At 35.8% G+C, this 16,313-nt stretch overlaps 1 protein-coding gene across 4 annotated transcripts in view; it reads left to right on the top strand.

Annotated features, from left to right (window-relative positions):
• Positions 1–16,313, top strand: part of LMLN (leishmanolysin like peptidase) — a 103,665-nt gene that overhangs the window by 71,541 nt on the left and 15,811 nt on the right. For 3 of the 4 annotated variants that reach the window (XM_079156223.1, XM_079156221.1, XM_079156220.1), the window contains exons 14-15: positions 1,573–1,732; positions 4,898–5,028. In XM_079156223.1, coding sequence (XP_079012349.1) covers positions 1,573–1,732; positions 4,898–5,028 — 291 coding nt within the window. Of the gene's footprint in view, positions 1–1,572; positions 1,733–4,897; positions 5,029–13,144; positions 13,394–16,313 lie in introns of those variants that run through there. The other variant, XM_079156222.1, reaches the window with a different exon arrangement.

The raw sequence follows: 16,313 nt of genomic DNA, 5'->3' as shown, positions 1-16,313 counted from the left end.
TAATAATAGTAGAATGTATCATTTTGATCTGTTCCTAAACTCTTTTCTTTCTAATTTCTTCCAAAGTCTTCTTTAAGTTCCTCTAATTTACTCTGAAAGTCACTTAGGTGTCTGACATGGTAGCCTCCACCTATAAGACAGTTACTTGAGAATCTAAGGCAGGAGGATCAGAAGTTTGAGTCCATCCTGGGTAACATGGCAAGATCCTGTCACACAATAAAATTTAGAAAGGGCTGTAGTTGTAGCTCAGTGGTAGAGCATTTGCCTAGTACATGCAAGGCCCTGGGTTCACCAATAGCATTTTTAAAAAATGCAACTTAGGTACTCTAATTCAATTAATTAGAAGGCTTGAAAGTTCTGCTTTAGAAAAGATTTGATTGACGTACTCTAAAAGATGAAGGAAATGGTCCCAATAACCAGTCTGCATCCCTGAAGACCTTTAAGTTTCATGTTGCCATTGACTCTCTCTAAAATTCTTTGCTCCACCTGCCATTTTCAAAGCAATCTTGAGCCAGAAATGATGTCTCAGAAGCTAATTTAAAATGATTGCTGATAATTTGAGCTCCCTATGTATATTTATGACCTCACTGAGTGCTTCAGACACCATAAGATGGCAACTATACTTCTTTTTCTTTTTTCTTTTTTTCTTTTTCTTTTTTCTTTTTTTTTTTTTTTTGGTGCTGGGGATTGAACTCAGGGGCACTCAACATCTAAGCCACATCCCCAGCCCTAGTCTGCATTTTATTTAGAGACATTGTCTCACTGAGTTGCTTAGGTGTCTTGCTGTTGCTGAGGCTGGCTTTGAACTTGTGATCCTCCTGCCTCAGCCTCCAGAGCTGCTGGAATTGCAGGTATGTGCCACTGTGCCTGGCCTGGCAACTGTATTTGTAAGCATAGCATTATAACTCAATAATATGTTGTAAAATGTGAAATCTTTAAGGCTTATCTGATACCTTGTTTGGTATTCGAAGTTTTTTTATATTTAATTTCTTTTGTTTACTCAAATTTTTCAAGTTGGTCAAAACAGCTTATCAGTTAAGTCTCCTAAAAACACTTGTACATTTTATTTGTTTGTTTTTGAGACAGGGTCACACATGTTGCCTAGATTGGTCTTGAACTCTTGGGCTCAAGCAGTCCTCTTGCCTTAACCTCCCCAATGGCTGTGACTATAGGTGTATACATCACCTGGCCTTTTATATTTAAAGTGTCTTAATTCTATGCATTATTTTTATGTTTTGTTAACTCTTAAAACTCTTCCTTTTGCTGTTAAATTCTTTTTTTAAAACATTAATCGAATTTGTCATCCTAATTGATATTAAATTAATTTATATATTCTGCTTATTTCTTAAACTATAGCAACCTCAAAATACCCCTCATATGGCACATTGTATCTTCTTTGTGTTATGTAGTTTATGAAGAAAACTACATTAATATCTTGTGTTATACAGCATTAGAAAATTGCTATAAGTGGCCTGTGGACTTTGTTTTGATTATACAGAATGACTCTTAATCTCCTTTCTGATTTTATATATATATATATATTTTTTTTTTTTTTTTTTTTTTTTTCCCCAGTACTTTGATGAACTCAGTGGAATACCTGCAGAAGATTTGCCTTATTATGGTGGGTCAGTAGAAATTGCTGACTATTGCCCTTTCAGTCAGGAATTCAGTTGGCATTTAAGTGGTGAATATCAGCGCAGCTCAGATTGTAGAATACTGGAAAATCAACCAGGTTAGTAGTCTAGTTAAATCAAGTATTACATGCACAGTAGATTATGTATCAGCAATATAAAATAGTGATTAAGGGCACAATCCTGGAACCAGCTTTTCTGAGTTTGTGTTTTAGTTCCATGCTATTCATCAGTAAGAAGTTAACTTTTCTCTGCCTGTTTCTTCATCTGTATAATGGGAATAATAATACCTATCTCATAGAATTGTTTTGAGAATTAGAAAAGTAACATCCTAATTGCATAGAACTATGCCCTGATCCATTAGATACATACATGCGTGCATGTACACAGACTGCATTTTAGCAAAACCTTATATCTGCATGGCAATTTTCACCTGTAAAGCACTTTTCATTATATATCATTTCCTTCTATTTTTCTAAAAACCTAATGAGAGACATAAGGGAGATATTATTGTATTCCATTGGTGAGCGAACAGACAGCAAGTAATGCAGTTAATTGGTGTCAGTGCAAGATCCTTTGCACTGGGGCTGGGGAGATAGCTCAGTTGGTAGAGTGCTTGCCTTGCAAGCACAAGGCCCTGGGTTCAATCCCCAGCACCACAAAAAAAAAAAAAAAAGAAAATTCTTTGCACTGTTTTTGTTTTTGTTTTTTTCCTTTGAGCTGCTTTTTTTCCCCCCATTTTGTTTTATTTTTGTATCAGGTTGTTTTTATTAAAATGCCTTAGGTAGCCTGTTTTATTTTTCTCTCAGAAGAAGTGTGTATTTTATGTAGTTTAGAAGTAACATGTTACTCTTCAGGTCTCAAAATAATACTGTTGTCCCATGGCCAGTAAGATATATTGCTAAAGCCAGGCATGGCAGCCCATGCCTGTAATACCAACAACTTGGGAGGCTGAGGCAGGAGGATCAAAAGTGTGAGGCCAACCTCTGCAACTTAATGAGACCCTGTCTCAAAAAGTTTTAAAAAGGACTGGAGATGTAGCTTAATGGTAAAGCACTGCTGGGTTCCATCCACTGCACCAAAGAATAAAAATTTTAAAAGATATATTGCTGTTTTATTTATTTCTTTCAAATCATAGAAATGACAAAGATAGCAAGGAATAAACCATATGGTAATTGAGTATTTTGAAATAATCGTTATATAATGTTCTTACATCTAATTTGTTAGTTCAAAGTGTTTTCAGATTTTAAACATTGTCTTTCCTTCCTCTCAACATTATTTTCTCCTTTATTACAGATTTGGTCACTTAAACTTTAAATTTCTATGATGCGTTTACCAATTTTTCTTAAACCTGACAGATTCATTTAACTGTATTTCAAGTCTTTTTTTTTTTTTTTTTCCCCATCACTCATCTATTTAATACATGTCCTGAAGACTTAAAATAACTACTCAGAAGTTCCATGTTTAAGCAAAAGAATACACAGATCTGTCAGTTATGGATTTGCCAGAGATAGCCATTTTATTATTTTAGAGCTGGAGTTGGCAAACTTCTTTGTGAAGGGCAAAATATTAAATATTTCAGGCTTTGCCATTCATATGGTCTCTGAAGCGAGTGCTCTGCTTCTACAGTGTAAAAGTAATAGGTAAACAACATTACATTATATGTAAGCATATAATGTAAGCAACATTATGTGTAATATTATATAAACAGTATTAGCTGCACGAGGATATCAGGATTTGGCTGGAGGGTTATGGTTTACAGAACCCTCTTTTGCACACTGATCACTATCTTTTTTCTTTTTCTTTTTAATGGTACTGGAAATTCCAGAGGTGTTCTACTACTGAGCTATACCACCAGACCTTTTTATTCATTTATTTTATCATTATTATTAAATTATTATTATTATTATTTTTTTTTTTTCAGTGCTGGGGATTGAACCCAGGGCCTCGTGCTTGCAAGGCAAGCACTCTACCCACTGAGCTATCTCCCCAGCCCTCATATTATTTTTGTTTATAAAAGATCTCTCCAAGTTGCCAAGTTGGGCCTCAAACTTGCAATCCTTCCAAGTATCTGGAATTAGGGGTACGAACCACCACATGTGGGTCACTATGCTTTTTGAAGACCTTGAAACTCATAAATAAAAGAAATATAGAGTTGCATTTTGTGTTTTATTTCTTTCTCCTATAATTAAATTTTTAAAAAACTGACACTATTTCAAAATGGACTAGTTGAACTCTCTACTTTAAAAAAAAAATGAAGCTTGTATAAAGAGGGTGCATTATTACTAGGCTTTGCCCATTAGGTTCATTCCATGCTGCACCTCTGCAGGTGTATGTTCAGTATGAGACTAGGTCAGCATGTTATTTATGGACTTTACAGAGGTTGCACAAGTTGAAGTTTAAAAAATAAAAAATGCTGCAACACCCAAAAAACCTGCATTATATAAATCATTTGGCCTCATCCTATCATGAATCACTTGGAAGTAACTCATTACTTAGGCCATCAGTGAAGGTGATTGTTATTTTTTCATTTTATTTTATTGGCACATATTAATTATACAGAAGGATGGGTTTTGTTTGTGGCATATTTCTACATGCATGTAACATACTTTGATAATTTCCAACCCCCCCATTATGCCCTTTCCCTATCGCCTTCTTTATTATATTTATATATATATATACACATATTTATTTATATATATTTAGTCGTAGATGGGCACAATACCTTTATTTATTTATTTTTTTATTTTTTTTAACTTTATTTTATTATTATTTATTTATTTATTTATTTTTATGTGGTGCTGAGGATCGAACCCAGTGCCTCCTGCATGCCAGGCAAGTGCTCTACCACTGAGCCACAACCCCAGCCCCACCTTTATTTATTTTTATGTGGTGCTGAGGATTGAACCCAGTCCCTCTTACATGGTAGGCAAGGGCTCTACCACTGAGCTACAGTCCCAGCCTACATGTTTTTTTCTAATAGTCTTCCTTCTACAATCTGTAGTTCTTATTTTGGTCTCTAATCATTTAATGATTTTTAATGCCAGACCCTTTGTATATTTAATCTAGATACTTTCAGCCTACTTTTATTTCCTTGTTTCTGATATAGTGACTCTACTACACTAGTTCCTTTATGACAATTCAATTTGAATTTAAAATCCTGTTTTTCTTAAATTTTTATTTAAAATGTCCATTTAAAAAGAACACTTCAATTTCTTGTTCTTTGTATTAAAAATCTAATTTGAGACATGTCTGGTTTACTTCAGAAATTTTTAAAAACTATGGTGCTGAAAAGTATGGACCCCATTCAGTTTGTCTAATCCAGAAGTCAGCATTTATCATGGAAAAGTGTGAGAGGAAGCTGAGTTACCCGGACTGGGGAAGTGGATGTTATCAGGTAATCTACATGTCTTAATAATTATGCCAAATATTATAGAACTTTATCTTATGATCTTTTATATTTGAAATTATGTTTTATGCATTTTTAGATAGATAATTTACTTATTGATACATTAACTTATTTTGATTATTTATGTAATTATTAGTTTGGTGCTTGTGTTTTGTGCAAATATTTTTATTTCTTTGAGGAAAAATTTGCCTTTCTACATTTGTTTAAAAGTATATATGATTGGGCTGGGGATATAGCTCAGTTGGTAGAGTGCTTGCCTTGCAAGCACAAGGCCCTGGGTTCAATCCCCAGCACCGCAAAAAAAAAATATATATGTGTGTGTGTGTGTGTGTGTGTGTGTGTGTGTGTATGCCACAAACAAAACCCACACATATATTATATATAATTGCAGCCGGGTGCAGTGGTTCCTGCCTATAATCCCAAAGACTTGGGAGGCCGAGGCAGGAGGATCAGAAGTTCAAGGTCAGCCTTGGCAACTTTGCAAGACCCTGTCTCAAAATAAAAAATTGAAAGGGGATATAGCTCAGTGCTAGAGTGTCCCTAGGTTCAATCCTTACCACAACCCCCTACAAAAAAATACATATGTATATGTAAAATGTCCATATATTAGAAAGTTTCATAATATTTTTACTTCTGAACATAATGAGGAAAAAATAATAAAGATTAAGTTTTGTTCTTGAACAAATATTACTTTGTATTGGAAGAAATGTATAGTTTTATTTCAAGAGGTCTGAGGAAAGCATGAGTTATAAAACTTAAAAAACCAATTGCCAAATTGTTTTTTAACTGGGATGTAGCTCAGTGGTAGAGCACTTACCTAACGTGAGACAGGCCTTGGGTTTAATCCCCAGCCCTCCAAAGAAAACAAAAAACTGAGATTAGAAGTCCAAACAGGAAAACTGCTACCTTCTCAATTATTTATATATCTGATAGTGATTGCTACCTTTTTAAGAACTGATCAAGATATAGGAATTCTATAAGTTAGGAGCATCCAAGTTAATGAATTTTCCATGTCAGGAAAAATAATGTGATCCTGAGAATTGAAGAATAAACATTGTGCCATTTCCACTACAAGAGTTAGATGGTCTTTTGTAACTAGGAATTTAGCAGTTATTCTTAAAGTTGCCTATGAAATTAATTTCTTGGTAGCAGCTTTAGTGAAATATATTTCATTTAATTCCATCTAATTCATATAAAATTAAAGCCTTACAAAGAAAATTAGAAATAAACATGTTCTAGCTATAATCTGACCACTGTAATCCAGGAAATCATGTTCTAATAAATTCCATTAAAGGTGTATGTATTGAGCACTTGTACACTGATGGTGGGACTGCAGACTGCTACAACCACTTGGAAAGCAGTGTGGAGATTCCTCAGAAAACAGGGATGGAACCACCATGTGACCCAGCTATTTCACTCCTGGGTACTTTTCCAAAAGATCTAAAATCAGCATACTACAGCAGCGTAGCTCATCAAGATTTATAGGGGCACAATTCACAGTAGCTAAATTACGGAATCAACCCAGATGCCCATCAATAGATGAGTGGATTAAGAAAATGTGGTGTATATTATATAATGAAGTTCTGCTCAGGCATTAAAAAGAATGAAATTATGGCATTTGCAAGTAAATTGATGGACTTGGAGAATATTATGCTAAGTGAAATTAGCCAAACAGAAACTCCAAGGTCAAATGTTTTCTCTCATATATAGAAATTAGAGTAAAATAAAGGAAAGGGGGAGGGTAGGATAGGATTATGTAGAGAACCAATCAAATACAAATTAATAGAGAACTATATGAAGGTGGGGAGGTGCCGGGGTTACCAGCACCCTGGTAGAGCAGAGTCCTGTTTGGAGGTGTGAACAGGCTGGGAAAATAAAAAGTGAGAAAATAATAAGGAACAGAAGACAGTAGGCAGAATACAGTTTTAAAAGCAGGACACCTGGTGGGTCTTCCAGCCCTAATAGGAACTGGAACTGAACAAGGGGGAAAGGCCCAGATCCTTTATTTAAGGGGAAATACATCAAAAGGTTTCAGTGTGGCAGGCTTCTTGAGGAAAACATACTATACTATTATAATACTTTAAAATGGTGCCATGTACTGCAGCCATGAAGAACAGCATATTATGGGAAAACAAGTTATTTGAGGCTTGGTAGGTTATGCCCATCTCTAGGTGGCTACGTTTGAACCTAGGGCTGTGAGCTAAGGCAGGACGCCAGCAGGATCTGGGCTTTCCAACCAAAGAATTTCACCCAGGAGTTCCCAGAAAAGTAACCCCCCTTCCTTATGTTGGCTCAAACAACCTCATAATTTATACATGGCTTCCGACAGGGATGGGAGGGAAAGGGGGAACCATGAACTGAAGCAGATTTTCATGCATATATGAGTTTGTTGGGATGAACCCAACTACTATGTATAACCATACAGCTCTATTAAAAAAAATAGATGTACATAGTTTTGACCAAGTTAAAATCATAGTATATAAATTTGTCTTACTGGCTTCACTTAGTACTGTTTTTTTTTTTTTTTGGGGGGGGGGTGGTGAACACTGGGGGTTGAACCCAGGGCTTTATGATGCTAAGCAAGTTCTCTAGTGCTTTTAATAGGGAATACCTCTTCCAGGATTTTCCATTAATAATATTTGCTGTTCTTCATGGCTGCAGGACATGGCACCATTTTAAAAGTATTATAATTAGGAAAGTTACTCTCCTGTTATATATATATTTTTTTTAATTTATTTTTATTGTAAACAAATGGGATACGTGTTGTTTCTCTGTACATGAAGTAAAGGCATACCATTTGAATAATCATACATTTACATAGGGTAATACTGTTTGATTCATTCTGTTTTTTCCTTCCCTCCAACCCCTCCTACCCCTCTTTTCCCTCTATACAGTCCCTCCTTCCTCCATTCTTGCCCCCCTCCCACTCCCCACTATGTGTCATCATCCACTTATCAGCAAGATCATTCATCCTTTGGTTTTTTGCAATTGGCTTATCTCACTTAGCATGATATTCTCCAAATTCATCCATTTGACGGCAAATACCATAATTTTATTCTTCTTTATGGCTGAGTAATATTCCATTGTATATATATACCACAATTTCTTTATCCATTCATCAATTGAAGGGCATCTAGGTTGGTTCCACAGTCTGGCTGTTGTGAATTGAGCAGCTATGAACATTGATGTGGCTGCATCTCTGTAGTATGCTGATTTTAAGTCCCATTGGGTATAGGCCGAGGAGTGGGATAGCTGGGTCAAATGGTGGTTCCATTCCAAGTTTTCTAAGGAATCTCCACACTGCTTCCCAGAGTGGCTGCACTTATTTGCAGTCCCACCAGCAATGTATGAGTGTACCTTTTTCCCCACATCCTCTCAACACCTATTGTTGCTTGTATTCTTGATAATCACCATTCTAATTGGGATGAGATGGATCTTAGTGTAGTTTTGATTTGCATTTCTCTTATTACTAGAGATGTTGAACATTTTTTCATATATCTGTTGATTGCTTGTAGATCTTATTCTGTGAAGTGTCTGTTCATATCCTTAACCCATTTGTTGATTGGGTTATTTGTATTCCTGGTGTACAGTTTTTTGAGTTCTTTATAGATTCTGGAGATTAGTGCTCTATCTGAAGTATGAGTGGCAAAGATTTTCTCCCACTCTGTAGGCTCTCTCTTCACATTACTGATAGTATCCTTTGCTGAGAGAAAGCTTTTTAGTTTGAATCTATCCCCGTTATTGATTCTTGCTTTTATTTCTTGTGTTATGGGAGTCCTGTTAATGAAATCTGATCCTAAGCCGACATGTTGAAGATTTGGACCTACTTTTTCTTCTATAGGATGCAGGGTCTCTGGTCTGATTCCAAGGTCCTTGATCCATTTTGAGTTGATTTTTGTGCAGGGTGAGATATAGGGGTTTAGTTTCATTCTGCTGCATATGGATTTCCAGTTTTCCCAGCACCATTTGTTGAAAAGGCTATCTTTTCTCTATTGCATATTTTTGGCACCTTTGTCTAGTATGAGAAAATGGTATTTATTTATTTGCGTTTGTGTTCATGTCCTCTATTCTATACCATTGATCTACCTTTCTATTTTGGTACCAATACCATGCTGTTTTTGTTATTATTGCTTTGTAGTATAGTTGAAGTTCTGGTATTGCCATACCCCCTGCTTCACTCTTCCTGCTAATGATTGCTTTAGCTATTCTGGGTTTCTTATTCTTCCAGATGAATTTTATGATTGCTTGCTCTATTTCTGTTAGGTACATCATTGGGATTTTAATTAGAATTGTGCTGAATCTGTATTGCACTTTTGGAAGTATAGCCATTTTGACAATATTAATTCTGCCTATTCAAGAACATGGGAGATCTTTTCATCTTCTACGGTTTTCTTTAATTTCTTTCTTTAGTGTTCTGTAGTTCTCATAGTAGAGGTCTCTCACCACTTTTGTTAGATTGATTCCCAAGTATTTTATTTTTTTCGAGGCTATTGTGAATGGGGTAGTTTTCCTAAATTCTCTTTCCGAAGATTCATAACTTATGTATAAAAATGCATTAGATTTATGAGCATTGATCTTATATCCTGCTACTTTACTGAATTCACTTATGAGTTCTAAAAGTTTTCTGATGGAATTTTCTGATTCCTCTAAATATGTAATCATGTCATCAGCAAATAGGGATAGTTTGAGTTCTTCTTTTCTTATTTGTATCCCTTTAATTTCTTAGGTCTGTCTAATTGCTCTGGCTAGAGTTTCAAGGACAATGTTGAATAGAAGTAGTGAAAGAGGGCAACCCTGCCTTGTTCCAGTTTTTAGGGGGAATGCTCTCAGATTTTCACCATTTAGAATGATATTGGCTATGGGCTTGGCATGGATGGCCTTTACAATGTTTAGGAATGTTCCCATTATCCCTATTTTTTCTAGTGTTTTGAGCATGAAGGGATGCTGTATTTTATCAAATGCTTTTTCTGCATCTATCGAAATAATCATGTGATTCTTGATATAATTCTTGATATAATTGATATAATTCTTGATATAATATATCTGTTGATATGGTGAATTAAATTTATTGATTTCCAGATGTTGAACCAACCTTGCATCCCTGGGATAAAACCCACTTGATCATGGTGCACTATCTTTTTAATATATTTTTGTATGTGATTTGCTAAAATTTTGTTGAGAATTTTTGCATCAATGTTCATTAAGGATATTGGTCTGAAATTTTCTTTCCTCCATGTGTCTCTGTCTGGTTTAGGTATCAGGGTGATATTGGCTTCATAGAATGAGTTTGGGAGGGTTCCCTCCTCTTCTATTTCATGGAATACTTTGAGAAGTATTGGAATGAGCTCTTCTTTAAAGGTTTTGTAGAACTCGGCTGAGAACCCAAGTGGTCCCAGACTTCTCTTTGTTGGTAGGCTTTTGATGAATTCTTCTATTTCAGTACTTGAAATTGATCTATTTTAATTGTGTATGTCCTCCTCGTTCAGTTTAGGTAATTCATATGTCTCTAGAAACCTGTTGATGTCTTCGAGATTTTCTATTTTGTTGGAGTATAGATTTTCAAAATAGTTTCTAATTATGTTTTGTATTTCACTCATGTCTGTTGTGATATTTCTTTGTTCATTCCTAATTTTAGTAAATTGAGTTTTCTCTATCCTTCTCTTTGTTAGTGTGGCTAAGGGTTTATCAATTTTGTTTATTTTTTCAAAGAACCAACTATTTTGTCAATTTTTTCTATTGTTTCTTTTGTTTCAATTTCATTGATTTCAGCTCTAATTTTAACTATTTCCTATCTTCTACTACTTTTGGTGTTGCTCTGTTCTTCTTTTTCTAGGGCTTTGAGCTGTAGTGTTAGGTCATTTATTTGTTGATTTTTTTCTTCTTTTATTGAATGTGCTCCATGAAATAAATTTTCCTCTAAATACTGTTTTCATAATGTCCCAGAGATTTTGATATATCTTTGTTCTCATTTACCTCTAAGAATTTTTTATTTCCCTCCTGATGTCTTCTGTTATCCATTCATCATATAATAGCATATTATTTAATCTCCAGGTGTTGGAGTAGTTTGTTTTTTATTCTGTCATTTATTTCTAATTTCAATCCATTATGATCTGATAGAATACAAGGTAGTATCTCTTTCTTCTTGTACTTGCTAACATTAGCTTTGTGGCATAAAATATGGTCTTTTAGAGAAGGATCCATGTGCTGCTGAAAAGAAAGTGTATTCGCTCTTGGTTGGATGGTATATTCTATAAATGTCCATTAACTCTAAATTATTAATTGTGTTATTGAGATCTACGGTTTCTTTGTTCAATTTTTGTTGGAAGATCTGTCCAGTGGTGAGAGAGGTGTGTTAAAATCACCTAGTATTATTGTGTTGTGGTTTGTTTGATTTCTGGAACTGAGAAGGATTTGTTTGATGTACATGGATGAGCCAATGTTTGGGGCATAGATGTTTATGATTGTTATGTCTTCCTGATTTATGGTTCCCTTAAGCAGTATGCAATGTCCTTCTTTATCCCTTCTGACTAACTTTGACTTGAAGTCAACATTATCTGATATGAGGATGGATACTGCGGCTTTTTTGTTGAGTCCATGTGCATGGTATGTTTTTTCCCCATCCTCTCACTTTTAGTCTGTGGGTATCTCTTTCTATTCTCCTGTTATATATTGAGTTTCTTTCCATTTTCACCACATAAAAATGCTTTTATAAGTATATTTATATTTTTAAAATAAATTTCCATTAGTGAGTATATTAGATTAAAGGAGATAAAGCTAGAGCAGTCACAAGTGTAATAGAAAGGTGACCTTTTAAGCTCTTTTAATGTTTTGTAAACCCAAACCACCACGAAGGGATTATATGGATTTGTCATGTCATCTACAAAGATTGGCTGTACTTTCACTGTACCAAAATATTGTCAGTTTTTTTTCTAATTTAATACTAGCACCTTTTATTTGGAAAAATGCATTTGATTTCTGAATAACAATTTGATTAGCTCTTGCTTTTGTGGACTTTGGGTTTTTTTTGTTTGTTTGTTTATTGGTTTCAAGGTTGTTGTTTTATTTATTTTGTTTTGATTGAAAAACCACCAGAATAGTTAAAAAAAAATTTCTGAACCATTTAATGCAAATTGCAGGCATGCTACCCTTTCACTCCTAAATACTTTAATGCATATTTCTTATAAACAAGGACATTCTTCTTTTTTTTTTTTTTTTTTTAAGGGAGACACGGGTTTAATTTTTTTTTAATTTATTTTTATTGTCAACAAATGGGATACATGTTGTTTCTGTTTGTACATGGAGTAACAGCATACCATTTGCATATTCATACATTTACATAGAGTAATGATGTTTGATTCATTCCGTTATTTTTTTCCTTTCCCCCACCCCTCCCACCTCTCTTTTCCCTCTATACAGACCCTCCTTCCTCCATTCTTGCCCCCCTCCCACCTCCCATTGCCTGTCATCATCTGCTTATCAGTGAGATCATTCGTCTTTTGGATTTTTGAGATTGGCTTATCTCACTTAACATGATATTCTACAAGGACATCCTTCTACATAACCATAACATCATCTTTTTCTTTTTATTCCCCTGCCCCTTTGATAGTATTTAGCTCTTTCACCTTTTCCTTATATTATATTCACTTCCTGGTTCTCCATCTTTGCAGTGGTAATTTTGGATAGGTATATATTCACTGTTTACCTTATGATGACTATGTAAATGTGAAGCCATGTGTTTTACAATGATTACTTCTCCAATTCTCCCCAACATTTTTCCCCTCTGGATTTAATAACTTTTATGTTTTTGTTCAGTTTTTCTTTATTTAACACTAATTTAATTCCAAACTGTTTTCCCAGTTGTACTAATCTAGTTTCAATGTAATCCGATGCTTTAGGTATTCTGTCAGTTTCATCTTAAGAAAATTTCCTCTTTAAATTTCTGATCCACACTAACCTGGACAAAGATAATCTTTAAATTTATAACATAGCATAGTCATTTTACTTCTCTACTCATGATCATCCTGGAAATTCCTCTGTCCCTTTCTTACATTGTTTCCCTTGCTTCATGGACTTGTGTCCTTTCTAGTTTCTTTTTTCATTTTAGTGGATCATGTCTCCTGGTGGATTTTTGAAGAACACCTGGGAGAGGAGAATTTTGAGACCACTTGCATGTGGGAGCATCAAGATCCTGCCCTTATGCCTGATGATAGTGTAGAGAAGGAAAGACTCGAGCTGGGCCCGAGGAGTAAGTTGGCAAAAGGCCCATTCCTAGGAGTAAAGCATATGCATTTATTTAATATAAGTTTTATTTGAAAGAAGTGGTAAAATCTATATGCTTTTATACTAGGTTGAACAAAGGGAGGCAATTACAGAAAAGTAAGTAAAAGATATGGCGAGGCTAAAGGAAGGTAAGAATTGTTTTAACAACATCTGTTTGTACTAAAATTTGTTCAACTTTGACTCCCTGTGTCCAGTGATAATGATATTTCTTTTATCCTGGAATAGGGAAGATATCTTTCATGTGGGAGTTTTATCGCCTACTTTCAAAAAGAAAGGGAAAGTCAGAAAAGTCAGAACACTTTCTGTGTATCTGCTGTTTTTCAAGTGCCTTTAGCTCTAAATAATTCTTATGCCAAAATGGCATATTTGGGAGTGGCATGATCTACTATTCTTCAATAGTTTGGGTATAGTTTTCTTTTTGAAAATCACTGTCCATTAGGATTCTGAAGAAATTTTTCCTTTGTATTCTGGCTCTTGATATCATTCTGATTTTTTAATGTATATAATCTTTTTTTCTTTCCCCTCTGGAAGCTGGTAAATTCTTTTTCTTTAACTCTTTATTGTAGTGAAGGTAGTAGTCAATAGGCTTTATGTATATATACTCAGTGTTTCCAAATTGGTTTTCAGTCAGTTCTTGAATAGGCTGTTTAAGAACACCAAAAATAGATCTCTTAATAAAATAAACTAATCTTTCTAACTGTAGCCTGTATTTCTTGATGTCTGGGGTCAGCAATTCTGGGCCTTCCTGTGTTCAAGTTACATCACGTTGCTTCTTGAGTTTCCTTGCTGCTAGATTTTGATTCAGCTTGCTTGAGTCTGTTACTACTTTTACATCTACCTTGTCCACCAACACTTAATTCCCAGAATTCTTCAATGAGAATAAGTTTCATCAAGGGAATTTTTCCATCAACACTCTCATCTCATCTCAAAACCATGTGTCTTCTGTTTCCCAATGTAACATCTATATGTACCTTACTATGCTCCAAATCCTTGCACACCTGTATCCCCAGCAACTATGGAGGCTGAGAGAGGAGGACCTCAAGTTCAAGGCCAGCCTCAGCAACTTACCAAGACCCTGTCTCAAATTTTTAAAATAAATAAATTAAAAGGACTGGAGAAATAGCTCAGTGGTAAAGCACCTGTCCCGACCCGCAGGACTTCAAGGTCCCCCTTTTTTATTTTATAGAGCTGGAGTGACAATCCCTCGGGAACTGCGCCTGTCTTAGGTTGTCCGTGCCAGAGCAGCATCCTTACCCGTCATTGGATAATGAGGCTCTAGCCCTCATTTCCTGTCTTAGGTTGGTATGCGCTCCCACGAATCTTACCCATCATTGGCTGACCAGTTCAGCGCACAGGGGTGATGGTCTATTAGGATCTAATATTGATCAAATGTTGCACCATCACAGTCCATCATCTCCAGCCGATGGTAATGAACCTGAATAGGTTTTGCCTGTATAGCCTCAATTTGAGCTTTGATGAAAGCCATAATCTTGTTGAATATCAAAGGACCTATAGATATGACTAGCAGCAAGCAAAGGAGGGGACCTAAGAAAGGAAGGAGATAGGGAAGGAGTCCACTGAATCCAGTCCATAGTGGATTATCAGCCAGTGCTCATGGGCGTTTTTCTAGGTCTTCTTGCAGCTGTTTGATCTTGTCCTTAATGATTCCTGACTTGTTGGCATAGAAACAGCACTTCTCCAGCCTTAGCAGGGTCCTCAAACCCTGCATGGCTGTAGGAGAGCAGTGAACAGGCAGCCATCATCCAGAGAAGCAATGTTTTGTTCATTCCTGTGGAAGGAAAAGAAAAAACTCTCAGGGATGATTTTTATCCCTGGAGGAGGTAACTTCATTAACTTGGCGTACAAGGCACTCTGGCAGCCATCTGGCTGCATCAGCTTTTTGAGAGAAGATGCAGACTGAACCTCGACCCCAGATTAAGACTGGGTCTGGACCATGCCATGAACCATCCAGTGGATCTTTCCATTTTACCATGGCAAAATGCTTTTGAGATTCTGGGTGCCAGAAACGATCAGCGGCAGATTTCCCATGATTATCCATTTTTAAAAAATTGAGAATGAGTAAAACATGATTGAGTATATTACGGGGAGAACCCTTGATTGGGTACCATTCCCCATTTTTTATTTTATCAATAGTAGTTTTAAGAGAGAGATGTGCTCTCTCGACCATTCCTTGGCCTTGAGGATTATAAGGAATTCCGGTGACATGTTGAATTTGTAATTTTTCACAAAGTTTTTGGAGGGTTTTTGCTGTATATCCAGGGCTGTTATCTGTTTTAATTTGTTTAGGTATGCCCAAGACTGAGAAACAATGTAATAGATGGGCAATTACGTGTTTCGTTGCTTCTCCAGCCTGAAGTGTAGACAATATAAATCCACTAAATGTATCTATGCAAACATGAATATATTTTAGATTACCGAACTCTAATAAATGGGTAATGTCCATTTGCCACACCATGTTAGGAACAAGGCCTTTAGGATTAACTCCTAGATGTGGAACCGGTAGATGAGTAGCACATGTGGTACAGCCTTTTACTATTTGCCTTGCTTGTTCCCTAGTGATTTTATAGAGTAACCTAAGAGAGCGGGCATTTAAATGATGTAGGTTATGAGTGTCTTGAGCTTGCTTAATATTATCTGAAAAAGCTACTACTACCATTTTGGTAGCTGTGTCAGCAATTCTGTTGCCCTTAACTAATGGCCCTGGAAGGCCAGAGTGAGCTCTGATGTGTCCAATAAACAAAGGCTCCCCTCTATTATGGGTGAATGTCTGACATTGAAGGAACAGTGATGCTGTTTTAGAAACATGTCTGATCTGAGAGACAGTTTCAAGGAGTGGCATCGAGTGCTCTATGTAGGCACTGTCTGTGTAGATATTAAGGGGTTGATTGGGAAAGGCAGATAAAACTGCAATAAGAGCCTGTAATTCAACAAGTTGGGCAGATGTACATTTCGTCTGGAAAGTGACAGTTCTA

The sequence above is a fragment of the Sciurus vulgaris genome, assembly GCF_902686455.1.
Source record: "Sciurus vulgaris genome assembly, chromosome: 10".
NCBI classification, from domain to species: Eukaryota; Metazoa; Chordata; class Mammalia; order Rodentia; family Sciuridae; genus Sciurus; species Sciurus vulgaris.
This window is presented reverse-complemented; position numbering and strand designations above follow the sequence as displayed.